The 27,281-nt window shown below is 43.7% G+C and overlaps 1 protein-coding gene across 16 annotated transcripts in view; it reads left to right on the forward strand.

Moving 5' to 3' along the window:
- The window catches only part of LOC139555996 (MAP/microtubule affinity-regulating kinase 3-like), a 117,374-nt gene that overhangs the window by 42,894 nt on the left and 47,199 nt on the right, over positions 1 to 27,281 (forward strand). For 15 of the 16 annotated variants that reach the window (XM_071369445.1, XM_071369456.1, XM_071369441.1 and 12 more), the window contains exons 4-7: positions 1,256 to 1,304; positions 20,771 to 20,836; positions 22,876 to 22,946; positions 24,199 to 24,255. In XM_071369445.1, the coding sequence (XP_071225546.1) occupies positions 1,256 to 1,304; positions 20,771 to 20,836; positions 22,876 to 22,946; positions 24,199 to 24,255 (243 nt within the window). Of the gene's footprint in view, positions 1 to 1,255; positions 1,305 to 14,137; positions 14,420 to 20,770; positions 20,837 to 22,875; positions 22,947 to 24,198; positions 24,256 to 27,281 lie in introns of those variants that run through there. The other variant, XM_071369454.1, reaches the window with a different exon arrangement.

The raw sequence follows: 27,281 nt of genomic DNA on the forward strand, positions 1-27,281 counted from the left end.
CTCCCTGGTCTTTGTGGTTGAATCTGTGTTTGAAGTTCACTGCCCGACTGAGGGACCTTATGTGTGGGGTACAGATATTAGGTAGTCATAAAAAAATTATGTTAAACACTATTATTGCACAAAGAGTGAGTCCATGCAACATATGTGACTTGTTAAGCAAATATTCTACTCCTGAATTTATTTAGGCTTGCCATAACAAAGTGGTTGACTACTTATTCACTCAAGACATTTCAGCTTTTCAGTGTTTATTAATTTGTAAAAAATTCTAAAAACGTATTTCCACTTTGACATTATGGGGTATTGTGTGTAGGTCAGTGACACATCATCTCATTATGGGGTATTGTGTGTAGGTCAGTGACACATCATCACTATTTAATCCATTTTAAGTTCAGGCTGTAACAACATTTGGAAAACGTCAAGGAGTGTAAATACTTTCTGACGGCCCTGTAGATGGATGGAGGGAGGAACAGGGACGGACTACCCAGGGCACACCCCGTAGGCCAATCGCATACAAGTGGCCAGAGACAGGAGTGAGCGACTGTCCTGCTCCTTCATGAAGGAGGGAAAGAGGGAGGGAGGAAATGAAAATAGGCAGAGGGAAAGAAAGGCAGAGGAAGTGTTTAGCAAACTTCCCAGAAAGTCATAGTCTGGGAGAGTTGGGAGGCTCTCCCAGACTACCATTAAGAAAAGTAATATGTGTTTGTATTGTGAGACTGTGTGTGGAAACCTGTATTAAAGTACATACTTTAGTTTTACTGTCCAGTATTGGCCTGTATACTGTCCCTCTCACGACCACAGAATGTAACCAGTTATTCTACTGACAGTTGTAGCTGCTTCGTGTGATGTATTATTGTCTTTACCTTCTTGCCCTTTGTGCTGTGCCAAATAATGTTTGTACCATGTTTTGTGCTGCTACCATGTTGTGCTGCTGCCATGTTGTGTTTCTTCCATGCTGTGTTTTCATGTGTTGCTGCCATGCTATGTTGTTGTCTTAAGTCTCTCTTTATGTAGGGTTGTGGTGTCTCTCTTGTCGTGATGTGTTGTCCTGTATTTTTATTTTGTTTTTATTTTTATTCCCAGCCCCCGTCCCCGCAGGAGGCCTTTTGCCTTTTGGTAGGCCGTCATTGTAAATAAGAATTTGTTCTTAACTGACTTGCCTAGTTAAATGAAGGTTAATAAAATTATTGAAATGTCTGGATCAGAGAGAATGGTTTACTTCTTCTAAACGTCCTTTCTTTTCTCTATCTGTCTTCAGCTCTTCAGGGAAGTCCGAATAATGAAGATTCTAAACCATCCAAACATTGGTAAGTGATTCGTACTGACTTACCTCTTGTTGGGAGAAAGTTAGGGCTGCACAATATGATTTCTGTACCAAATATTACAATTTTACTTGAGATTTATAGATCAAAACACTTGGGTAAACTGTTGGAATTTTATGGTTGGAATACAGTGGCTTGGGTAAACTGTTGGAATTTTATGGTTGGAATACAGTGGCTTGGGTAAACTGTTGGAATTTTATGGTTGGAATACAGTGGCTTGGGTAAACTGTTGGAATTTTATGGTTGGAATACAGTGGCTTGGGTAAACTGTTGGAATTTTATGGTTGGAATACAGTGGGCACTTGGAATGCGGTTTTGTTTGGCATGACAACGAATGGAAAAAGTAAGGAAAGAGATGGTTGTGACAGAGTAAGAACCAAAGTGTTGGTCAGTGTTTCCCTTGGGACCCTAATTGGCTTTAAATAGATGGGTACTGGCAGGGGTGCAACTTTGGTTTTAGAAGTGGAGGGGACATAATTTAAAAAAATTTATTGTTATTTTTTATCATGTCGGATAAACACTCCGAACAGCCTGTCTGACCTCTCTGAGGCGTCACTCCTGGTCCTAAAGCACACCGCTGCCTCGTTTTGGTTCACATTCCAATGATAAAACTGGGGGGGGGGACAAAAATGCAATTTCCGGTCACTGAATTGTTTGGTGAGCATGAAAACGATATAAACCATATGTCACGGCTGTCTGTCACTAGATCTCAACCCAATTGAACTCTTATGGGAGATTCTGGAGCGGCGCCTGAGACGGCGGTTTCCAGCATCAGTAAAACACCAGATGATGTCATTTCTCATAGAAGAATGGTGTTGTATACTTTCAGTTTAGTTCCAAACACTTGTAGAATCTATGCCAAGGTGCATTGAAGCTGTTCTGGCTTGTGGTGGCCCAATGCCTTTTTTTTGTTACCTGTACATTCAGACAAAGATTTTAGAATATTTTTCGCCATTTCATCTCTGATTGATGAACAAGCTGTTGCACAAACAATGCTGATTTATAATCTACCACTGGTACAAGCCTGTATTAGAGCAAAAGTTTGCTAGCAACATTTTCCCTATCTCAGTGGATTTAGCTAGCCAGTTAGCTAAGCAGCGATTAGCATTAGGGGTTAAAACAAAACATTTTGGCACATTAGCAGCTTGCTAAGACCAACTTCCATAAAACTTAAATTATTTCCTGAGTCTCGAATAGCCACCTGTCTCTTTTTAATAGCCGGGTAACGACACACAATCACATGTGCCGAATACAACAGGTAGACCTTACAGTGAAATGCTTACTTAGGGCTGTCGTATTCGGCGCATGTGACAAATACAATTTGATTTGATCAGACATACATACCTGTCAGCACATAAACACCTGTTTCAAATAAGCGCCCGGTCTAAATTAATTATTTACGAGGTTACCATGATTTACTATTAATTGTTTACAAGGTTTAATGTTTGATTTGTTACATTAAATAATTCAGTAATGACTCAGAGAAAATTATGGCAATCATCCGTTTTTTTATCGCCAGTAAGAAACTGCTAGCCATTGGCTGCTATCAGCTGAGAACTGCTAGCTAACTGGCAAGCACAAAAACAGTCAACAACTTCGGGAGTACAGAACTAGGGTTGTGCCAATCTCGTCATACTCATATTCGTAATTGTTTCCGTTTTATCACAATTCATACTCGTAATCGGATTTACTCGCGATTAGAAAACCCGGAAGTGTGCTTTAAATGCCGGTAAAGCCTTTACCTCAAGTGCACATTACTGAGCTGTCACTCAGCTCATCGTTATGTTCCTTCATTACTGAGCTGTCACTCAGAGCTCATCTCAGAGCTCGTCGTTATGTTCCTTCATTACTGAGCTGTCACTCAGAGCTCATCTCAGAGCTCGTCGTTATGTTCCTTCATTACTGAGCTGTCACTCAGAGCTCATCTCAGAGCTCGTCGTTATGTTCCTTCATTACTGAGCTGTCACTCAGAGCTCATCTCAGAGCTCATCGTTATGTTCCTTCATTACTGAGCTGTCACTCAGAGCTCATCGTTATGTTCCTTCATTACTGAGCTGTCACTCAGAGCTCATCGTTATGTTCCTTCATTACTGAGCTGTCACTCAGAGATCATCGTTATGTTCCTTCATTACTGAGCTGTCACTCAGAGCTCATCGTTATGTTCCTTCACTCATTCACACACATTGTTAAATGACCCTGGCAGATGAAAATGCACATGATTTACTTATTTAGTCCTATTCAATAATGAACAAAATAGTCTAATAAATAGCCTAATGCATGGCTGGCTACTACTGCCTGCCTTTACTCCAGACAGATTTAGATGAAGGTAGACTAATTCACTTGTCCCATCTATTGTTTCACTTTCGAGAGGAGCAAAGCTTTTCTCTCACGACAGTTATGCCACAGTGTTTGTACAATCAAAGTAAACTATTTACATTTGTCATTTTATTTTTTAATGATCTGTCACTCAGTAAACATGCCTGGCAGAGAGAAATGCATGGGCATGGATCACAACATAACGACAGACGTCAGCAATGGAATAATTATACGGACAGACAAAGTAGGGCTACTAAACAACGGCAAGTAAACAGACTAAAACAACCATATGGCCTCAGCAAAGTAGACAGACTAAAACACCATATGGCCTCAGCAAAGTAGACAGACTAAAACAACCATATGGCCTCAGCAAAGTAGACAGACTAAAACAACCATATGGCCTCAGCAAAGTAGACAGACTTAAACAACCATATGGCCTCAGCAAAGTAGACAGACTAAAACAACCATATGGCCTCAGCAAAGTAGACAGACTTAAACAACCATATGGCCTCAGCAAAGTAGACAGACTAAAACACCATATTGCCTCAGCAAAGTAGACATGAATTAAATGGCTGGAACAACATTGATTTCTGATTCATACACAATGTTTGGAAAAGGGGAAAGGTGTGCCCTGAGATGAGTGAAAGAAACAGAGCCGTGTGTCTGTCTGGGGAAATGAGAGCAGACGGAGAGCGGCTTTTTCCATTACAATCAATGTAGCAGGTTCACCCAATTTACCCCGCCCCATTTCTTAACAGACAGAAGAACTAGCCAATAGTTGTTTGGAGCACACAGTGCTTCACTCTGTTCGAGTGAAAGAGAGATGAGTGCTGGTGTTACACCCCTGAAAAAGGGGAGAAAGAATCACGATAGTGATACGGAATGTTTACTCATTGAACGTTTAGTGCAATCATTGTACATAAATAACACATTTTACAGAACAACAGATCTACAGGAACGATAGGTTTTGTAGGGTACAAGGCTTATTCAAATCATAACAGTATACACTGTACATCACTGAAACAAATACTGTTTTCAATATAACTGTCAAGCAAAGCTTTAACTCAGTAAACCATAACACAATTCATCAACAGGCAACAAAGTGTTTGAAAAACAACCACACAACGCCGCAAAATATCTTATTAACGCACATTCACAATCGACATAAAATGGCAGCTACGTAGCAGTACCTAGCAGTACGAAGCTAGCTGCAACCGAGCACGGCTCACATTACTCTCTGCAAACCCAACCAACTTCCTCAACATGTTACTAAACAAACCTTAAACACTCTTGACATGTTATCAAGTTATTACATTTAAATTACTCTTTTTAATCATCAATAATGTACCTGAAAAAGGGTAGAAAGAATCACGATAGTGATACGGAATGTTTACTCATTGAACGTTTAGTGCAATGAGAAAAAGACCGCGAATTCTCCGTGAACTTGAGTGGAGACCAGAGCAATCGATCTCAGGCTCATAGATTAAGAGCATTTAGTAGATCACAGATTAACACTTTTATCCACGACAACATAAAGGAATCAACATAACGTTTACACATTCCTCTCACAATTCGTACCCTTTGTATGCTTGACGGATTTTAACAGAATTATATAAATGTTATCAATCTATCAACTAATACTGAATGCATGATCTTCTTAACCTTAGATGTTTTAAGATCCTCACATACTATGAATTTACTAATACTTTTTAATGTATAACAGGCTATTAGTATTTCCTTTAACCTGTCACACTCTCCCCAACAAAATAAATGTTGTCCCAACATTACCAACATTGTCTTCTTCAACAGTCTGTATGCACTGGACCTAGAAAATCCTCTTCTGTAAGGTAGTACTTGAGCAGAGGTCAAGGGTCACAGTTCAAATATAACTAACAAGTTATTCACAGTCCATATCTGTTGACCAGCTGTATAACATAAACAGTCCTTTCTCATACTATTGATCAACAGTCCATCAATTTTAATGATCTAAATGCATAGTCTGCAAATTTTCTCTTGTGACAGTCTGTGAAATCAGTCAGTAGTCCATGGTCAAACATGTCAACTCTGTAGCCTCATGTTTGCTGAAGCCCATACATGTAAGGTGGCTGAAAGTAACATTGCTGTAGTGATGGCAGCCATGGAACCAGTCCTGGTGCAGAGTAGACAGGGAACAACTGTGGCTGTGGCTGGATACTGTAGCAGGAAGGGATACCAAGCTGATCATAGGTGATACGACTTGGAGGGTGTCTCTCTCTTTGTGGCAGCTGGTAGGCTGGTTCCTCAGGTTCAGCAGCATCAGTTAATGAAGGAAGGGCACTTGGTGGACGATCATCAGGCAAATTTTCAGCAGGCAAGTTCATCTCCTCAGCAGGCAGGTCTTGAACTGTTGTTGTCTCCTCCAGCCGCTTTTCAACAAGAGGCTGTGCTGGTAGCGTATCAGGGACTGGCACCGCAACTGTCTGTTTCACTGGTGGGGGCCTGTGTTCCCACCCTCTCGCTGGTTCAGCATTCCTCTCCTCAGGTACTGTAGGAGATGTGGGAACCTGTAGCGGCTCATGAAGGTCATATTCATCCCCGCTGTCTTCATCAGAATCTAGAGGATGTGATGCAGGCTGATGTCTCCTTTTTTTCTGACTTTTGTCATCTTTGGTCATTTCTGGTTGCGTCTCAAAAGGTAAGTGGTCACAGGACATGAGCAGGTTTCTGTGCAGGACCCTGGAGCGTCCCCTACCCTTTTCTGGTCTCAATTCATAAATCGGCAGGTCTGAACCCATTTGTCTCACTACTGTGTGAATTGTATCTTCCCAATAGTTACGGAGTTTGCCTGGTCCTCCTCTTGGTGTCAGGTTTTTAATCAGAACTCGCTCACCAGGCTGTAGCACTGAACTCCTAACTTTAGTGTCATAGTACTTCTTACTTCTTTCAGCAGCTTTCTGAGCATTTTCATTTGCAATGGCGTATGCTTCTTCCATCCCTCGTTTCCAGTTCTCCACGTAGTCTCGATGGTTACTGGAACCTGCCTCTGAGCACAATCCAAAGAGCATATCAACTGGAAGCCTGGGTGATCTCCCAAACAGAAGATAAAATGGTGAATAGCCAGTCACTTCGCAACGGGTGCAGTTATAGGCATAAACCAGTTTGTTCAGAGACTCCTTCCAATTTGACTTTTGTGTCTCAGTTAGTGTCTTTAACATATGCAACAATGTTCTGTTCATGCGTTCCACTTGACCGTTCCCCATCGGGTGGTAGGGTGTTGTTCTGGACCCCGCCATGCCACTGAGTTTCTTTAACTGATGGAACAACTGATTTTCAAATTCTCCCCCTTGGTCATGGTGGATGCGGGACGGGAACCCAAACTTCAGGGCAAAGTCATTGAAGATGAGATTTGCAGCAGTTTTACCTGACTTTGATGTGGTGGCGTAGGCTTGAGTGAAACGTGTAAAATGATCAACAATCACGAGGATGTACTCATATCCCCCTTTGCATCTGTCGAGATGAAGGAAGTCTATACATACCAGTTCAAATGGCTGTGTTGTCACAATGTTTGTCAGAGGAGCTCTTGTTTCATGAGCTGGCTTTTTCTGCTTGACACAGCTACAAGTTTTAGTCACATAGTGCTCGATGTCAGATTGCATATATGGCCAGAAGAAGCGGTCACGTACTAGTGATACAGTGCGGTCAGTACCTTGGTGTCCCATGTTATTGTGCAACTCTTCCATCACTTTACCTTTGTACTGCTCTGGTAGAACTAACTGCTTGCGGGCTGTAGTGATTCTGTACAGAATGCCATCACTGTCTATTGTCAATTTGTCCCATTCTCTGAATAGGCATTTTGTCTTTGGACTGAATTCCTTTTGCTCTTTAACTGGCGGTTTGAAACCCGACAGTTTGAAATTGAGCACAGGACGGATGACCGGATCAGATTCTTGTGCTTCTCTTATCCCATCTTTTGGGATCGAGCTGGTTGTTGCAGTGGTTGTCTCACCTTCAGCTGATACTGACATAGCTGCAGCTGAAAGTGACCAAGGTACAACAGCCTCTTTCTGTACCTCAACTGCTTGTATCGTGGCGGCAATGGTGTCTGGTGGAAGTTCCTCAGAACATTCTCTCATCAGTGACTCTACATCCAGTGGCATCCTTGACAACGCATCTGCATCACCGTTCTCTCTGCCTGGCCTGTACTTTATTGTGAAGTGGAAATCAGCCAATTCTGAAACCCACCTGGAAGTGGTTGCGTTCAGTTTCGCAGTAGACAGAATGTAGCTGAGCGGGTTGTTATCGCTGTATACAGTGAAGGACGGAGCATAGTACAAATAATCATGGAACTTATCAGTGATTGCCCATTTTAGAGCTAGAAATTCTAGCTTGCCCGAGTGGTAGTGATAGTTCTTCTCAGCTGCTGTTAAGGTTCGAGAGCCATAAGCAATGACCCTAAGCTTCCCATCTTGCTTTTGGTAAAGAACTGCTCCCAAGCCTTGGTGTGACGCATCAGTGTGTACAACAAATGGCTGAGTGAAATCAGGGAAACCTAAGACTGGTGGGTGAAGCAAACACTCAATCAGCTGTTCAAGAGCCTGTTGATGCTGGTCAGTCCACAGGATTGGCTTGTTTGAGGGCACCACATGACTTAGTTTCTTTGTTTTTGTTTTCCGTGGGTGGTCAGGTCATTTCTTTGAATCTGCTTTCAGGAGGTCATACAGGCAGCTGGCCCTCCTAGAAAAGTCTTTGATGTACTGTCTGTAGTAAGTGAGTAAACCCAGCATTTGTCTGAGCTGGCCCACAGTCCCTGGTCTGATTTCTTTCAATGCTCTTACTGCTTCAAAATCGGCTGGGTCAACTCGGCTGCCCTCTGCAGACACTACTCTGCCCAAATAACGGACCTGGGGTTTAAAGAGATCACACTTACTTGGTTTGAGTTTAATGCCATACTCTCTGAGACGCTGCAAAACTTTTCGCACATCATTCACATGGCTGTCGAAAGTTTTACTGAAAACAAGCGTGTCGTCCAGATAAGGAATGCAGATGTCATCCCGGAGCCCTTCCAAACACTCCTCCATACACCGCTGAAAAGCTGCAGGAGCGTTCATGAGGCCGAATGGCATCCGTATCCACTCATAGAGTCCCCACGGGGTCACAAATGCTGTCAGTGGTCTGCTTTCTTCAGAGATGAACCCCTGGTGATAAGCTTTTCCCTGATCTAAGAGGGAGAACCAGGAATTACCACCTAAACTGTCCATGATGTCTTGGACCCGAGGGATGGGCTGGCGGTCGGGATGTGTCTTTCTGTTCAGGTCTCTGTAATCTATACACAATCGGAGGGTCCCATCCTTCTTACGAACACACACGACAGGTGAAGAATATGAAGAGTTTGACTTCCTAACCCAGCCCTGGGCTATGAGGTCATAAAGGTAACCCTTCATCTCCTGATACAGTGGCCTGGGCACTGACATGTATGTGCGCTTGACTGGTTCAGAGTCCTTTAGAGAAATAGTCATTTTCAATCGTTCAATGCAGCCAATGTCATTGTCTGATCAGGAGAAGGAGTGACACTCTTCTCTAAGCATTTGCCTAACAACCTCTCTCTGCTCTTCGGTTAGGTGAGTTAAGCCTACTGGTGGATCCCACTGTTCAGTAGCAGTACATGGGGTTCGAACGCTGGTGTGATTCACTGTGGCTGGGGTGACTGTTTTTTCAAAGACTTGGGCAGGTAACACAGTCATAATGGTTTGTACTGTACCGATTATTGTGCGTCCTAGCAGGGCAATGTCGTGGTCAGTAGGGTTAGAGACATCAAGCCTGATAACTGGAAAAACACCTTTCCTGACTCTGACTAGTGTGTCAAAGAACTCAAGGTCGTCTGGCCACTGCGGGTTCAGGTCTGGCTGGAAAAGCATTGTCATGTCCTCTTTGAAAGGCTGGGAAGCTACACGGCACTCAATCTGAATGCTACTGTGTTTTGGTACAGCAACCTTCTCTTTCTTGGTTTTCACTGCGTATTCATCTGTCTGTTCTGCGCTAACAGCCTGTATAAAAGCACTCACCTTGTTTCTTTTGAGGCTTGGGAAAGCTGTTTTTATTGTACTGTATCGTTTAGTCTTTTCGGTCATTGTCAGGATGTGCTCGATAACATTGAAACCTATGATGGGATGAGATAGGTGACAGCCTTTCATTACCAGCACTGGGATGATCAGTTCCTTTGTTTCGTCAGTTTCAGAGGCTAACCGAAAAGTTGTTTCAATCCATCCCAGGTACGGCATTTCAGTCCCATTTGCTGCAGTCAACCTTAGATCAGCAGGTGAGTCCAGGATTTCTGAAACATCTCTCAGCCTTGCGTTTGGGAGAGATTCCGCTTTCCATCGTTCATCAATGACCGATACCTGAGAGCCTGTGTCCCATAGAGCTTGGAGGTGGTGGCGATTCAGGTGACACTCAATAAGGCACTGTCTGCCGACTAGCGAGGTGACCTTACGGGGGTAGCGACCTTGAGCTAGGGATGGTAAGGAGTGGGCATTTTCCTCTGTGCAGGAAAACCTTTCACTGGTAGAGTTAATTTTCAGGTGAGTGCATTTTTCCTTATGTTTAATCCAATGTTGGTTTTGACATACTTTGGAACAGTACAGTGTCTCTTTACATGATGAACATTGTTTCAGGTTCTCAAATGAATCTTCTCTGGCACAATTTGCACATTTCTGGGACTTTTTGGTAGCTACGGTTAACACTCGTCCCTCAGCGGTAACCTTTCCCCGTTTAAATGGGCCTCCCTTGATGGTCTGACTCCCCGGATTTTACATCCAGCTTGAAAATGTTCTCCACTCCCACATCGGAAGCAGTGGGTGCAGCGTGCATCTGTTCTGGCCTGCTGGCAGACAAAACACCTCCTTGGAGCTTGAGCAGAGCGGTTGGCATACCGGTTAGGTGCATATTGATGCTGCACAGGGTCAGGTGCTTGGGACTGACTGTAGTTGCTGTAATACTGCTGCTGGGACACAGGTGGCTGGGGGTCCCTATCTGGCCTCCTAACTGGAGGTGGGGCATAGGCACAAGGCGGTGACCGAAACATAGGCTGCTGTAATGTCTCCTTAATCTGAGCAATCTCTGCACTGAGACCTTTTAGAGAAGCTACACCTGTCTTAAGTTCAGCTAACTCTGTTAACAGTTCTGCGGGTATCTTAACGTCGGCTTCCTTCACAGGACACTTTGTGGATGGCGTATCTTCAAACTGGACTACACTTACAGTTGTAGCAGGCTGTGGGGCATGAAACCGCTTTTTGTTTCGTCTTTCTATCTCATTAGCACAAGCAATGTTAAGCTTCTCTAGCAAAACCTCATCTGATGTTTCGCTATCTAGCAGGAGAGGCTGCATGTCTATCCTGATACTGTCACTCTGGAGACCTGTAAGGACTGTGTGTAAACACATGCGCTGGACTAGAGCAGGGTCATACTTAAGCCCTGATTCTGACTCCTGGGATGCAAACAGTACTTTTTGCCTCAAATCTAAGACGCGCATCAGGAAGCTTTGAGGGGTCTCCTTGCTATGCTGTGCTTCTGAAGCTAGCTGTTTGTAAAGCTCTGTTGCACTCTTCTCTTGGAAGTGGGAACGCAGGATACATCTAAGTGTGGTAAGAGTTAGCTGGGGTTTACCTTCCAAGTAACTGCGTAGCTGTGAGCCTGGAGAAATAGCCCTGACTACTGCATCTACTATTTCTACCTCAGGATAGCCTCTGTTAAGTCCGCTCTCGATCTGATGGGCAAGGCTGGAAAAAATCAGTTTATCTTTCTGGCCCGGTTCACCTATCTGACCAGAAATTTTAAACTCTTTGCGCCAGTATGAGCTGGGCTGTGCATTGGGTGAGAGCGGCACGCTCCCCTGAAGATTGGCATGGGGTTGGGGCTGACGCAGGGAATCACTGGCTTTGGCTGCAGTAATCTGCTCAGTTCCCACCCTTTGTTGTGGGGTTACAGTTCTCAGTTCTTCTATTCTGTGATGTATTCCGGCTGTTTCAATATCATGGTCAGTTTGCCATGTTTTGTTATCTATGCCACTGATCATATCTGTCATTTTGTCTTTAAGTAGCAACAATTCTGACATGCCGCCATCTTCTAACTCTGCAATTTCCTCTCTTTCAAGGAACATCATAATGTGAGTCATCAGTGATATGCGGGATTTGTCTTGAACATCTCTTCTCTGTTCGCCTGATATGTCAAGGAAATCACATATCTCTAGTAACTTGTCTTTAGTCAGGGTGCGCAATTCTCCTACTACCTCTTCCTGTAGTTCTTCCAAGGCGGTTGTCATCTTGACAGAACAGGAGGAACTTTTACTGTGCAGGAGTTGACTCTGAATTAGATGGTCCTTACTGTCTCTGATGGTCGATCAATGGCCTCAGGTGACACGTACTTAACCACCAACTTCCAGCCCTCCTCGAACAGCAACACTTTCCTCACTGCAGCCTGCCTGAGTTATTATGTGGGGATTTAGCTGGCTCGGAATTCAGCGACCAGGATGTGGAAACTGGACATCTGAGCAGCTATCTCAGCGGAGCCTCCAAAAATGTTACACCCCTGAAAAAGGGGAGAAAGAATCACGATAGTGATACGGAATGTTTACTCATTGAACGTTTAGTGCAATCATTGTACATAAATAACACATTTTACAGAACAACAGATCTACAGGAACGATAGGTTTTGTAGGGTACAAGGCTTATTCAAATCATAACAGTATACACTGTACATCACTGAAACAAATACTGTTTTCAATATAACTGTCAAGCAAAGCTTTAACTCAGTAAACCATAACACAATTCATCAACAGGCAACAAAGTGTTTGAAAAACAACCACACAACGCCGCAAAATATCTTATTAACGCACATTCACAATCGACATAAAATGGCAGCTACGTAGCAGTACCTAGCAGTACGAAGCTAGCTGCAACCGAGCACGGCTCACATTACTCTCTGCAAACTCAACCAACTTCCTCAACATGTTACTAAACAAACCTTAAACACTCTTGACATGTTATCAAGTTATTACATTTAAATTACTCTTTTTAATCATCAATAATGTACCTGAAAAAGGGTAGAAAGAATCACGATAGTGATACGGAATGTTTACTCATTGAACGTTTAGTGCAATGAGAAAAAGACCGCGAATTCTCCGTGAACTTGAGTGGAGACCAGAGCAATCGATCTCAGGCTCATAGATTAAGAGCATTTAGTAGATCACAGATTAACACTTTTATCCACGACAACATAAAGGAATCAACATAACGTTTACACATTCCTCTCACAATTCGTACCCTTTGTATGCTTGACGGATTTTAACAGAATTATATAAATGTTATCAATCTATCAACTAATACTGAATGCATGATCTTCTTAACCTTAGATGTTTTAAGATCCTCACATACTATGAATTTACTAATACTTTTTAATGTATAACAGGCTATTAGTATTTCCTTTAACCTGTCACACTGGCAGCTGAAAATTGCTTTTTTTCTTATCGCAGATAATGACAAAAAATAATTGTCATAATCATATTCAGAAAATGGTCCATATCCGTTAAAATAATCGTTTTCTCACACCCCTCTACAGAACCTTAGAAATCAGATGGTCACTCTAGTGGCGAAAGTAAGATCTGCTGTAAATGCACAGTCAAAGAGGAGAATAATTATTCTGTCAATTATTATTATTTTTTTATTTTTTTTACATTTATAGAGGCATACTAAGACAAGAAACGTGACGCCGTGTGTAAATGGTAACAAATTAGTGCAGGGAATGAAGAAATTTATTAAAATGCTGGAATTAAACAATTACCAAGCAAATGAGCAAAAGCTGTGATCATAAAGGAAATAGAGGCCTGGCTCAAATAGAGGCCTGGCTCTAATATTTAAGTGATTTAAGCAAATAAACATTAACTAGCGTTTGCAGAGAGAAAGTTACACAAACAAATAGTATAATATAGAAAACTTGGATTTATATTAAGAATCAAAGTGGAAAGCTGTGTCCTTGTTTGGAAAAATCTGTTGACTGCATGCTGTGTTTGGTCAATGCATGCAGAGTGAATCTCGGGCACAAGGAACTGCCTGTTTGAGTGACAGGGGGCAGGGCTTGGTGTGTGTGGGATTGGGAAGCTGCCAAAAGAGGAGGAACTGAGAGAGTTGATTTCAATTTGAATATGAATTCAATCAAATATTGGCACAAACTGAAAATGTAAACACAAAGCAGGCACTTCATAATTTTTGGAGGCACGAACAACATTATGCAAGTTAACTAGCAATCAAGTAGGCTTGGGCTGAATACAGTATACCGGGGTATTTGGAAAAACCACAGGATAGTTTTTCAATACCGTTGAAACAATTTCTTTACGTTTTATTTATTTGTAGCTACTTAAGTAAATACCTGCAGTAAACTTGTGCAATACGTTATGAGATAAAGATTGCATTCTGCATTTTACCTGTCACAGTCACGTGGTGTTTGTTTACAAGCACGAGAGACCGGAGCCTTGTGAGTCACTCGCTGTTGTGCAGCATGCGCCAGGTGATCTAGTTACAGTATGGAATTCACAACTAAATGTTTGCCAGCTAGATATCTTATAACTATTAAGTTAACTGTCTAAAATGTGCTAATTGCTATGCAGTTGTGAATTTTGGTTTGCTAATTTAGTAGGTAGTTAGCTAAGTGGTTAGCTTCATCCAAAATCAAACATTCGCTTCGTAACAGCAGAGAATTCGCTCCTGGATCAAGACCCTTGGTGTTTAATATTTGTTTTGTGCATGCAGCAAACTGTGAGTAGCGTTTTTTAGTTACACGTATAGTTTAGGTCGGAGTCTGTATAAAATGTTAAATGTTTTCGTTAGCATTTAGTTCGAATTCTCTATGGGATGTTACCTGTACTTTTTACTATGTAATCCGAAGGTTAGCAATGCTATCAGTGGGATTTGAAGAGCGCCCTGTGTGTTTAATGCTGGTATTACCGAATATCCCGGTATGGCACAAGGTCAGTATGAAGGATTGACAATCTGGATACCATCCAAGCATATTAGGAAGCTTACTTAAATGTGAATAACTTTAGCTAGCTAACTTAGTTGAATTACTCTAGCTATTCATTTGCACTTAGTTAGCTTGCAGGATTAACTAGCCAGAGTTATTCATATTTATATTAGCTTGGTAATCTAGTTAGTTCGAGTTATTCACATTTAAGTATGTGAATACATGCAAATAACTCTAGCTAGCTAGCTGGCAAGCTAACTTAGTTTGCTAGCTAGCTGGAGTAATTCAACTAACTTAGTGAAATGTAAATAAATGTAGCTACAGTAAGTAACCAACTACTTAGTTTACTATAGGGCAAAACAATTAACATTTTAAACTTACTCTCTTAAAATGTAAAAAATAAAAAATAAAATAAAAAAAAGTATCTCATAAGGTCAATGGGCAATTATGTAGGCAGGAGTGCAGATAGGAAAAACAACGTACATGAACATATGACGGTTTCATGCCTCCCAATGTTCACGAGGTGCTTCCAGATTGTTTATGTCTCCAGTTTTACACTTTTCTAGCATATTTTAACAACGTGGAAATGGTCCCTTCACTTTCAATTAGGAATTTCTTTCATCTCTTGAATGAATGGACTCATTACCAGTAGAAATGGCAGCTGCCGTCCTTTCCTAAGTTCTCTTCCCCTTCTCCCTTGTCCCATGTTTGGGAATTCCTCTCCTGAGTGGTGACACCCCCATCCCCCAACTTTATTCTAATCCATGGGTCGGAAATCCCCCTTTTATTTTTCCAGTGTTCCCATTTCCTGTCTCTCTCTCTCTCTCTCTCTCACACAGACACACACACAGCGACCTTCTTCCTGGGGGTACAAAAGCCTGTTTGTGTCACTCTTTGTGTGTGTGTCATTAAGCCCTGGCGATCATCTAGCAGGTCCCCTCTGCTCCCCCTCTCATGTGCCCCACCACCACAACAACACCACACAATACACACACAACACGCACAGACACCACAACGCACACGACAGACACAGTGTGTGTGTGTGTGTGTGTGTGTGTGTGTGTGTGTGTGTGTGTGTGTGTGATAGTGTAAGAGAGAGGAAGCGAGAGAATGAGTGAATGAATGAGAACAGTCTGGGACAATAAGGGGGGAATTCCTACCAATGGATTAAAAAAGTTGGGAATGAGAATGTCACCACTGGACAAAAGATGGCGTTTTTACTTGAATTTCACAATGCATCCGCTATCATTTTTTATTTCACTTTTATTTTTGAAATTACTTTTACCCCTTTTTCTCCCCAATTTCGTGATATCCCATTGGTAGTTAGTCTTGTCCCATCGCTGCAACTCCCGTACGGACTCGGGAGAGGCGAAGGTCGAGGGCCATGCGTCTCATGAAACACGACGCTGCCAAGCCGCAGGGTCGTGACACACTGCTCGCTTAACCCGGAAGCCATCCTCACCAATGTGTCAGAGGAAACAACTGGAGACTGTGTCTGTGTGAGTCGATAAGCTTCCCAAATCAAAAAGCCATGGATTAACACAGAGTTTGTCGCTAAACTGAAGGACAGGACTACCTCTCACGAGGCTATCGCAGACAACCCTGAGGCTACGGCTAAGGACAGGAACAAATACAAGAAGTCCTTTTACGAACATGCAGTCAAGAAACTAGCAAAAGGACAATATAGGAATAAGGTGGAATCATATTACACAGCCTCAGATGCACACCGCATGTGGCAGGGGCTACAGTCCATTACAGATTACAAAGGAAGACCCAATGATGCCTCTCTACCAGACAAACTTTTATGCACGCTTCGACAACAACAACATGGAATGGGTGTGAAGGTCGGGTGTGAATTCCGGGTGTGAGAACAGTCTGGGTGCCGACGTAAGGTCTTTAATCATGTCAACACCCGCAAGACCGCGGGGACCGACTGTATTCCAGGGCGCATTTTTAGAGCATGCGCAGAACAGCTGGCAGGCATATTCACCGTCATTTTCAAGCTCTCCTTGTCCCGGTCTGTAATCCCCCTGTTTTAAGATGACCACCATCATTCCTGTTCCCAAGGCTTCAGGCCACAATGAATACCACCCTGTGGCACTCACATCTGTAATTATAAAGTCCTTTGAAATGCTGGTTATGGCACACATCAACTCTATCATCCCAGAAACCCTAGACCCACACCAATTTGCATACCGCATACGACGCAATCTAAATTGCACTTCATGTGGCCCTTACCCACCTAGATAAGAGCAATACCTATGTGAGAATGCTGTTCGTTGACTACAGCTCAGCGTTCAACACCATTATCCCCTCCCAAGCTCGTCACCAAACTTAGCACCCTGGGACTGAACACCTCCCTCTGCAACTGTATGCTGGACTTCCTGACGGGCCGACCCCAGGTGGTGAGGGTAGGCAACATCACCTCTTCCCTCCTGTACTTCCTGTTCACCCATGACTGCGTGGCCACGCATTACTCCAACACCATCATCAAGTTTGCTGACGACACAACGGTGATGGGCCTGATCACCGGCATCGAGGAGACAGCCTACAGGGCGGATGTCAGTGACCTTGCAGTGTGGTGCCGGAACAACAACCTCCCTCAACGTCAGCAAGACCAAGGAGCTGATCGTGGAATACAAGAAACAGGTGGCAAGCACGCTACCATCCACATTGATGGGGCTGCAGTGGAGTCGGTCTAGATCTTATGTTTCCTCTGTGTCCACATCACTAAGGACTTAAAATGGTACACACATGCGCACAGACGTGAATAATAATATCTTTACACATTAGTTGAGTTATCAAGGTGTTTGAGGATACAGTGTAGGACCATGTTGACAGCGTCAACTCTGTAGGCGAACTGCAGTGGGGTTGAGGTAGTCGTTCAAGCAGGACACCTTTTTTCAGGACTAGAACAATGATGGAGGATTTTTAAAGAGGCAGGAACCGTTTCTTAAAACTGCATTGTTGGTTAAGGGCTTGTCAGTAAGCATTTCACTGTAAGGTGAATTTGGCCGCATGTGACAAATACAATTTTATTTTATTTGAACAGTGCATTGCTCTAGTGATTGGTTGAATATTTTCATGGAAACATGAGAGAGTTGGTCAGTGCTTAAGTGTGGCTGGAGAGACCTTGTCGGAGGCAGCAGCCTTCCTGGTGTTCTGTTTCCTAAAGAGTCTGTTGACCTCTTGCTCTGTGATGACCAGGGGTGGGGGCTTCCTGGGATGGCAGATGGATAGAGGAGAGAGGTGCCTAGAGAGGAAGGGAGGGGTGTGGGGTATTGTCCTGGTGATGGAGGGGCGTTTGTGAGTCAAAGCTGCAGTAAAACTGGTTTACTTTATTCAGCAGTGAGGGGTCGTCTGACATCGGGGGGGCTTTTGGTTTGTAGTTCGTAATTTGTTTTAGTCCTTTTCAGACAGACGAGCAGTCATTTGTTTTTAGTAAAACTCCAGCCTGACTTTGTACTGCTGTTTGGCTTCCTTAATTCCGAAGTGTAACTTTTGGGTGGTCTAAATTTTACGGCACATGGTTGGCGATCGTCTGGTTAGGCCTGGGGGAAGAGACTGTTTCCCTTTTTTTTTGGTGCTTTTCACGCCCAACTTCCTCTCTTCTGCTGACCCACTTTCTCACTCCCTCGCTCCCAAAACCCAGGTAGGTCAGTGCAGAAGGAGGGAGATAGGGAGGGTGATGAAGAGAGAGACTGATGGAGACCGACTGAAGGAGAGCAAGATGGAGGGAGAGATACAAGACTAAATGGTACCGACAGGGAAAGAGCGAGAGAATAGAGGGAGTCAGACTGAAGAAGACTGAGGGGGAGAGAGACTGTGGGATTAGTTGGCTACGGTCTCATTTCAAAACAGCATGTGGCTGCATCAACATGAAACCTCTAAAATCAGTTAGATTTTTTTTGCCTGATTCCATTTCCCCCCAAAATTTCCTCCATTTTGTTTTTCAAGGTTTCAGGTTTTCCCTCTCAAAATCACATTTGAAAAAAATAGGGGGGGAAAACAAAACAACAAAATTCGATGTTTTAAGTCTAAACAATGTTTAAACCACATCAGCAGACCATTTTTGATGTCCGGGAAAATGTAAGAAAATTTGATTTTTGGGTGCAGTTACCCTTTTAATGCAAGCGCTCACCAGGAAGAGACCGTTGTTTGGTTAAGGCGGAGTTTGCAAAAGAAATGGCCACTGGATTGATTCAAATAATGATGAAATCATTCTGTCAGGCGACTTTGAAGTTAACATTTTAATTGAGAAGGTTAATAGTGGGGAAAAAAGGATATCGTTAGCATCATCGCTAACGGCTACACAAAGTATAGACATGCACACAGACAGGGGAATTCCTGTCAGTTGCATAAAAATACAGATCACTGATACATTGTGTTCATGTCTTATGGCATGAACAAAATGCATGTCTCACTTCATGTTCATGTCTCACTTGGGCAAATTAATGCATTTTCAACTAAGTTCAATAGATTTAGTTGATTTCCTACTAATTTCGATACATTTTTGAATATTGTTGAGTTCCGTTTTAATGTTTGGATTCCTTGATTCCGTCAGCGTTCTTCGCAATACGGATTTTATAGGGCCCTACAACATATGTTTGAAAAAAATCTGCAGTGTTTCTCCCCTAGACAATTTCTTTCGGTGGGATGCAAAGTAGCCCAAAGCAACATTTTAAGCAGGCAGATGCATACAACGTTCAGATGATGCTAAGAGTAGCAAGGTGAATTTCAGGCCAAATTGAATTTTCAATAGTGTAATATAGCAAGGTTTCTATCCTTGGTGTGGAAACTCAGGGAGTGCAGTGTTGTTTTTTTCTGTCCCAGCTCTAACACTGTTTTGCCCAATCAAGGGCTTACTGATCAGTTAAGAAAGAGTCGGAATGAGTGTAAACAGACACTGTACATCAAATCTGTACAGATCTTAACAATGTCCACAGAAGTTTTTATAGTCTCAGGTACACAATATCAATATTGTCTAGCAGCTATCCTTATCCTGCTAAATGAGTGTGTTCTGGAACACACCCACAGACAGACAGTGAAACAGACAGTGATTCAGAAAGCGAGATTTAGCCTGCTAGTACGGGGCTTTTCCACCTAACTGTAGGCTTTGATTTCACAGTTACATTCCTTCAGCCTAGTGCTTTGTGTCTAGTCACACATGCACGCACGCACACTCATACACACACACACACGCATACTCACACACGCATACACACACACACACACGCATACACACACGCTGAGTTATCTGCTCAGGTGGTGATTGTGGGCTCGAGGCTGCAGCAGCAGAGTTGCAGTGAGCTGCTATGGTAGACTGTCTGTCTGTCTCTGTCTGTATGTATATCTGTCTCTGTATGTCTGCCTGTCTCTGTCTGTCTGTCTGTCTGTCTCTGGCCCTCAGGCCTGTCTGTCTGTCTGTCTCTGGCCCTCAGGCCTGTCTGTCTGTCTGTCTCTGGCCCTCAGGCCTGTCTGTCTGTCTGTCTCTGGCCCTCAGGCCTGTCTGTCTGTCTGTCTCTGGCCCTCAGGCCTGTCTGTCTGTCTGTCTCTGGCCCTCAGGCCTGTCTGTCTGTCTCTGGCCCTCAGGCCTGTCTGTCTGTCTGTCTCTGGCCCTCAGGCCTGTCTGTCTGTCTGTCTCTGGCCCTCAGGCCTGTCTGTCTGTCTGTCTCTGGCCCTCAGGCCTGTCTGTCTGTCTGTCTCTGGCCCTCAGGCCTGTCTGTCTGTCTCTGGCCCTCAGGCATGTCTGTCTGTCTCTGGCCCTCAGGCCTGTCTGTCTGTCTCTGGCCCTCAGGCCTGTCCGTCTGTCATGTGACTGCATCCTGGGAACAGAACAGCCAGCGCTACTGCATCTATACAGTCCTGAGGCAACCTGGCTAATATCAATTCAATTCATTGGCATAGAAAACATACTGTATATTTACATTGCCAAAGCAAGTGAAATAGATAATAAACAAAAGTTAAATAACCTCTCTCTCTTACTCTTTCTCTCTTTGCCTCTCTCCCTTTCTCTTTCTCCGCCTCTCTCCCTCTCTCTCCCTCTCTCTCTCCCTCTCTTCCCTTTTCTTTCTCTGCCTCTCTCTCCCGCTCTCTCCCTCTCTCTCTTCCTCTCTCCCTCTCTCTCGCTCTCTCTCCTTCCACAGTGAAACTGTTTGAGGTGATAGAGACTGAGAAGACTCTCTACCTAGTGATGGAATATGCCAGTGGAGGTAAGTTACTTAGTAATATGCCAGTGGAGGTAAGTTACTTAGTAATATGCCAGTGGAGGTAAGTTACTTAGTAATATGCCAGTGGAGGTAAGTTACTTAGTAATATGCCAGTGGAGGTAAGCTACTTAGTAATATGCCAGTGGAGGTAAGTTACTTAGTAATATGCCAGTGGAGGTAAGTTACTTAGTAATATGCCAGTGGAGGTAAGTTACTTAGTAATATGCCAGTGGAGGTAAGTTACTTAGTAATATGCCAGTGGAGGTAAGTTACTTAGTAATATTCCAGTGGAGGTAAGTTACTTAGTAATATGCCAGTGGAGGTAAGTTACTTAGTAATATGCCAGTGGAGGTAAGTTACTTAGTAATATGCCAGTGGAGGTAAGTTACTTAGTAATATGCCAGTGGAGGTAAGTTACTTAGTAATATGCCAGTGGTGGTAAGTTACTTAGTAATATGCCAGTGGAGGTAAGTTACTTAGTAATATGCCAGTGGAGGTAAGTTACTTAGTAATATGCCAGTGGAGGTAAGTTACTTAGTAATATGCCAGTGGAGGTAAGTTACTTAGTAATATGCCAGTGGAGGTAATTTACTTAGTAATAGGCCAGTGGAGGTAAGTTACTTAGTAATAGGCCAGTGGAGGTAAGTTACTTAGTAATAGGCCAGTGGTGGTAAGTTACTTGGTAATAGGCCAGTGGTGGTAAGTTACTTAGTAATAGGCCAGTGGAGGTAAGTTACTTAGTAATATGCCAGTGGAGGTAAGTTACTTAGTAATATGCCAGTGGAGGTAAGTTACTTAGTAATATGCCAGTGGAGGTAAGTTACTTAGTAATATGCCAGTGGAGGTAAGTTACTTAGTAATATGCCAGTGGAGGTAAGTTACTTAGTAATATGCCAGTGGAGGTAAGTTACTTAGTAATATGCCAGTGGAGGTAAGTTACTTAGTAATATGCCAGTGGAGGTAAGTTACTTAGTAATATGCCAGTGGAGGTAAGTTACTTAGTAATATGCCAGTGGAGGTAAGTTACTTAGTAATATGCCAGTGGAGGTAAGTTACTTAGTAATATGCCAGTGGAGGTAAGTTACTTAGTAATATGCCAGTGGAGGTAAGTTACTTAGTAATATGCCAGTGGAGGTAAGTTACTTAGTAATATGCCAGTGGAGGTAAGTTACTTAGTAATATGCCAGTGGAGGTAAGTTACTTAGTAATATGCCAGTGGTGGTAAGTTACTTAGTAATATGCCAGTGGAGGTAAGTTACTTAGTAATATGCCAGTGGAGGTAAGTTACTTAGTAATATGCCAGTGGAGGTAAGTTACTTAGTAATATGCCAGTGGTGGTAAGTTACTTAGTAATATGCCAGTGGAGGTAAGTTACTTAGTAATATGCCAGTGGAGGTAAGTTACTTAGTAATATGAGGCAGGGTAAATAGTGTAGTACATAGTACACTATAATATGCTTTGAGCATAATGCATGAAATGCCCATGAATATTAAATGCAAGTATTATCATCCTGATTCTACCGCTGCAGTATGCCACCCTCCTCTTGAAGAGCTATCCTGTGTTAACGCACCTGCTTCAGGCACTCAAGGTCCTGATGAGTAGCCTGTTTAGTAGAATCAGAGGGCAGGGCTGGAGCAAAAGCCAGCATAACCAGTAGCTCTCCAGGAGGAGGTTTGGTCTGCCTCCTGCTATTTATATAGTACTTTATAATAACGCATAATATTGCCTTACCTAGGACAAATGAGGCTGCCTAACTAGCAATTTATGCTTTCAGACTTATGACTTGACATTTAATTTGGAGGACTGAGAGGAAGTTTTGGCTCCATTCAGTCAAAGTTTAACTTAAACTCTCTATCTCTCCCTCTTTCTCTTTCTCTGTGTCCCTCTCCATCCTCCCTCTCTCTCTCTCTCCCTCTCTCTCTCCCTCTCTCTCTCCCTCTCTCTCTCGCTCTCGCTCTCTCTCTATCTCTCTCTCCTCTCTCTCTCCCTCTCCACCTCTATCTCTCCTCCCTCTCACCCCCCTTCCCCCTTTTTCCTTCCAGGGGAGGTCTTTGACTACCTCGTAGCACATGGGAGGATGAAGGAGAAGGAGGCCAGGGCTAAATTTAGACAGGTACCGCAGTGGACTGGATTCAGCACCACACACGCACACACACACTAAGACACACCATGTTCAAAGACACCCTGGCTGGGTGTCACGGACACACACACATACACACACATACAGACTTTCAAGCCAACCAACTTGGCAGGACTGAGCCCTGCGAGGAAAAACCAATTCGCTTGGCCAATACTACCCTAAGACCTATATAGCCTACATAAGTTCTGCCAGTGGACGAGAGCTGCATTATCAACAACAGAGAAGGCAGCAAACGTATAGCTCATTGGTCACTAACACTGTCAAACGTAGAGCTCATTGGTCAGTGTTTCCAACTAACACTGTCAAACGTAGAGCTCATTGGTCAGTGTTTCCAACTAACACTGTCAAACGTAGAGCTCATTGGTCAGTGTTTCCAACTAACACTGTCAAACGTAGAGCTCATTTGTCAGTGTTTCCAACTAACACTGTCAAACGTAGAGCTCATTGGTCAGTGTTTCCAACTAACACTGTCAAACGTAGAGCTCATTGGTCAGTGTTTCCAACTAACTATGATACTAGATAGAGGTTATTTGCATAAGGAAGGTGAGGTTATAACTTCACATTGACCACTAGGCCTGTTATTAATTGAGAACGAGGCAAAAATGACTGTCACCAAAACAAAGAATTAGGAGACTGCAAAAATGTATTACCCCATTAGGAGACTGCAAAAATGTATTACCCCATTAGGAGACTGCAAAAATGTATTACCCCATTTAGATAGTTACTTTATAACTACAACCATAACAATCCATGTATGTTATTGACTGTAATCAGTGAATAGCTAATTCTGTTCCAATCAGCCCCTGCTTACCTAGATGGGAAATCCACCAGATCTGACACACACACACACACACAAACACACACACACACACACACACACACACACACACACACACACACACACACACACACACACACACACACACACACACACACACACACACACACACACACACACACACTGTTCTAGCCCCAAGCACATCCCTGTTGTCCAATCAATGGAGTTCTGAGAGGTGTAGGTGCTGCGGTTGGATGTTGTTAATCGTCCACACACACACACACACCCTTTCTGATTCCCAAGCTCCTCTGCCATGTGTCAAACTCTGAAATGTCAAGGGCTGCCGTGTCTGTAGTTGTCCCTTGAAGACCTTCTAAAACGTCATCGTACAACTGTAATAATATGTTCTAACTTGTAATTGTATGGTTTTGGTCCATTCCTTTCCAGATTGTGTCAGCTGTACAGTACTGCCATCAGAAACACATCGTACACAGAGACCTGAAGGTAATTAAAGCTTTATGTACACACACACACACACACACACACACACACACACACACACACACACACACACACACACACACACACACACACAGACACATACAGATGTAGGATCTTAATTTGAGCCAGTTTGTAGTTGTCCCTTGAAGAAGACCTTCTAAAACGTCATCAGCAGGACAATGATCCAGCAGCAACAGGAAATTTGAGTTATTATGTGGATTATAATTAATGGACATGTTTTGTAAGGACTGATAACATTTTCTTAAGGGAAAATCAAGAAATTACAAACTTCAGAAGACTTCTTCACACTAGAACCATTAAATCAGTCGTCATTTGGACGGCTCATTAATTACATTTTGAAAGTCATGGCCCTCTCACTCCAGACTTATCCTAAATAAGTCTATTTAACACACTGTTGTTGTTGTTACAATCATAATATCACATACAGACCTGGTGTCATAGCGAGTTCTAGCAGGGCATGTCATTTTTTAAAATGGTTTTCCAGGGGGGAAAATGACATGCCCTTATAAAATAGGGTTTCCCTTCCTTCTCCTCACAGTTGAAGGTGCGGTTCCCAGTTTAGAATCACCCCGAAAACTGCCTCGAAACTGAACCTAAACTGTAACTGACACTAATTTCACAGATACAACAATAGATGAAATAAATTAATACAGTATATTGTGATCTTTTCTAATTCTAATCTCCAAATGGTAAGTACCCTATATCAGTCCACCGAATCCAAGCAGTCTTATCAGTCTACTTTGGCCTACTTGGAGAACACAGTGAGAGCGTACGTCATGTACAATGGTATTAAAACCAAGACGAACGGGATGCACATTCTGCATTAGCGCTGCGACAAGATCTGAATGAAAACCACTCAGATTGCGGAGGAAGAAATGGATCACGTTTATTCTTGTGATTCTGAGCTCTCAGCCTGAAACTACACCTAAAAAGCCATAACGGTGTGCACTGAGCAGGTGCCCGCGCCACCACCAAATGAAACGGTGAGACAGGAGAGCGGTAGGGACGACAACATTTGGGAAGAACAAGCTTGTGAACAATGCTACACCGATTATCAGCACAGAATGTCATCACTGAGACAGCAGGCCCCACATCTCAAGCAGAAAACAACATGAGTAACGCTCTCACCAGCTTTCATTGTTTATGTGACATGGACATGCTCCAACTGATGCCACTGTGTTTAGATGCACACCATGTAAGCACGAGCTGACAGTCATTTATTATTGTTTAATGCTGTCATATCGGCATTTAATATTCATTATTAATGCATTATTGCTTTTGTGCTGATTTTCACTATTTATGAAGCACACTTGAGGCTCTGATGTTTTCATCAACTGACCGTGCAACTTTTTCTTATTTAAAAATAAATAAATAAATGTACCTCCTTTTTCTCCCCAATTTCCTGGTATCCTATTGGGATACCTACCTCTTGTCTCATCGCTGCAACTCCTGTATGGACTCAGGAGAGGTTGAAGGTCGAGAGCCGTGCGTCCTCCGAAACACGACCCAACCAAGCTGCACTGCTTCTTGACACAATGCCCACTTAACCCGGAAGCCAGCCACACCAATGTGTCGGAGGAAACACCGTATACCTGGCGACCGTGTCAGCGTGCATGCGCCTGGCCCGCCACAGGAGTGGCTAGAGTGCGATGGGACAAGAACATCCCTGCCGGTCAAACCCTCCCCTAAACCTGACGACGCTGGGCCAATTGTGCGCCGCCCCATGGGTCTCCCAGGCGCGGCTGGCTGCGACAGAGCCTGGATTCGAACCAGGATCTCTAGGGGCACAGCTAGCACTGTGATACAGTGCCTTAGACCACTGCACCACTCGGGAGGCCTCCTGACCGTGCGTCTGGCTGGCTGACCGTGCGTCTGGCAGGCTGACTGACTGTGCGTCTGGCAGGCTGACTGACCGTGCGTCTGGCTGGCTGACTGACCGTGCGTCTGGCTGGCTGACTGACCGTGCGTCTGGCTGGCTGACTGACCGTGCGTCTGGCTGGCTGACTGACCGTGCGTCTGGCTGACTGACTGACCGTGCGTCTGGCTGGCTGACTGACCGTGCGTCTGGCTGACTGACTGACCGTGCGTCTGGCTGGCTGACTGACCGTGCGTCTGGCTGACTGACTGACCGTGCGTCTGGCTGGCTGACTGACCGTGCGTCTGGCTGGCTGACTGACCGTGCGTCTGGCTGGCTGACTGACCGTGCGTCTGGCTGGCTGACTGTGCGTCCGGCTGGCTGGCTGACCGTGCGTCCGGCTGGCTGGCTGACCGTGCGTCCGGCTGGCTGGCTGACCGTGCGTCCGGCTGGCTGGCTGACCGTGCGTCCGGCTGGCTGGCTGAACGTGCATCCGGCTGGCTGGCTGACCGTGCGTCTGGCTGGCTGACCGTGCGTCTGGCTGGCTGACCGTGCGTCCGGCTGGCTGACTGACCGTGCGTCTGGCTGACTGTGCGTCTGGCTGACAGTTTTATTTCGTCATTGTGAACAGAAGCTGTTTGAAGTCGGAAGTTTACATACACTTAGGTTGGAGTCATTAAAACTCGTTTTTAAACCACTACACACATTTCTTGTTAACAAACTATAGTTTTGGCAAGTCGGTTAGGACATCTACTTTGTGGATGACAAGTAATTTTTCCAAAATTTGTTTACAGACAGATTATTTCACTGTATCACAGTTCCAGTGGGTCAGAAGTTTACATACACTAAGTTGACTGTGCCTTTAAACAGCTTGGAAAATTCCAGAAAATTGTCATGGCTTTAGAAGCTTCTGATAGGCTAATTGACATAATTTGAGTCAATTAGAGGTGTACCTGTGGATGTATTTCAAGGCCTACCTTCACACTCAGTGCCTCTGCTTGACATCATGGGAAAATCAAAAGAAATCAACCAAGACCTCAGAAAAAAAATTGTAGACCTCCACAAGTCTGGTTCATCCTTGGGAGCAATTTCCAAACTCCTGAAGGTACCACATTCATCTGTACAAACAATAGTACACAAGTATAAACACCAA

The sequence above is a fragment of the Salvelinus alpinus genome, chromosome 27 (assembly GCF_045679555.1).
Source record: "Salvelinus alpinus chromosome 27, SLU_Salpinus.1, whole genome shotgun sequence".
Classification (NCBI taxonomy): domain Eukaryota; kingdom Metazoa; phylum Chordata; class Actinopteri; order Salmoniformes; family Salmonidae; genus Salvelinus; species Salvelinus alpinus.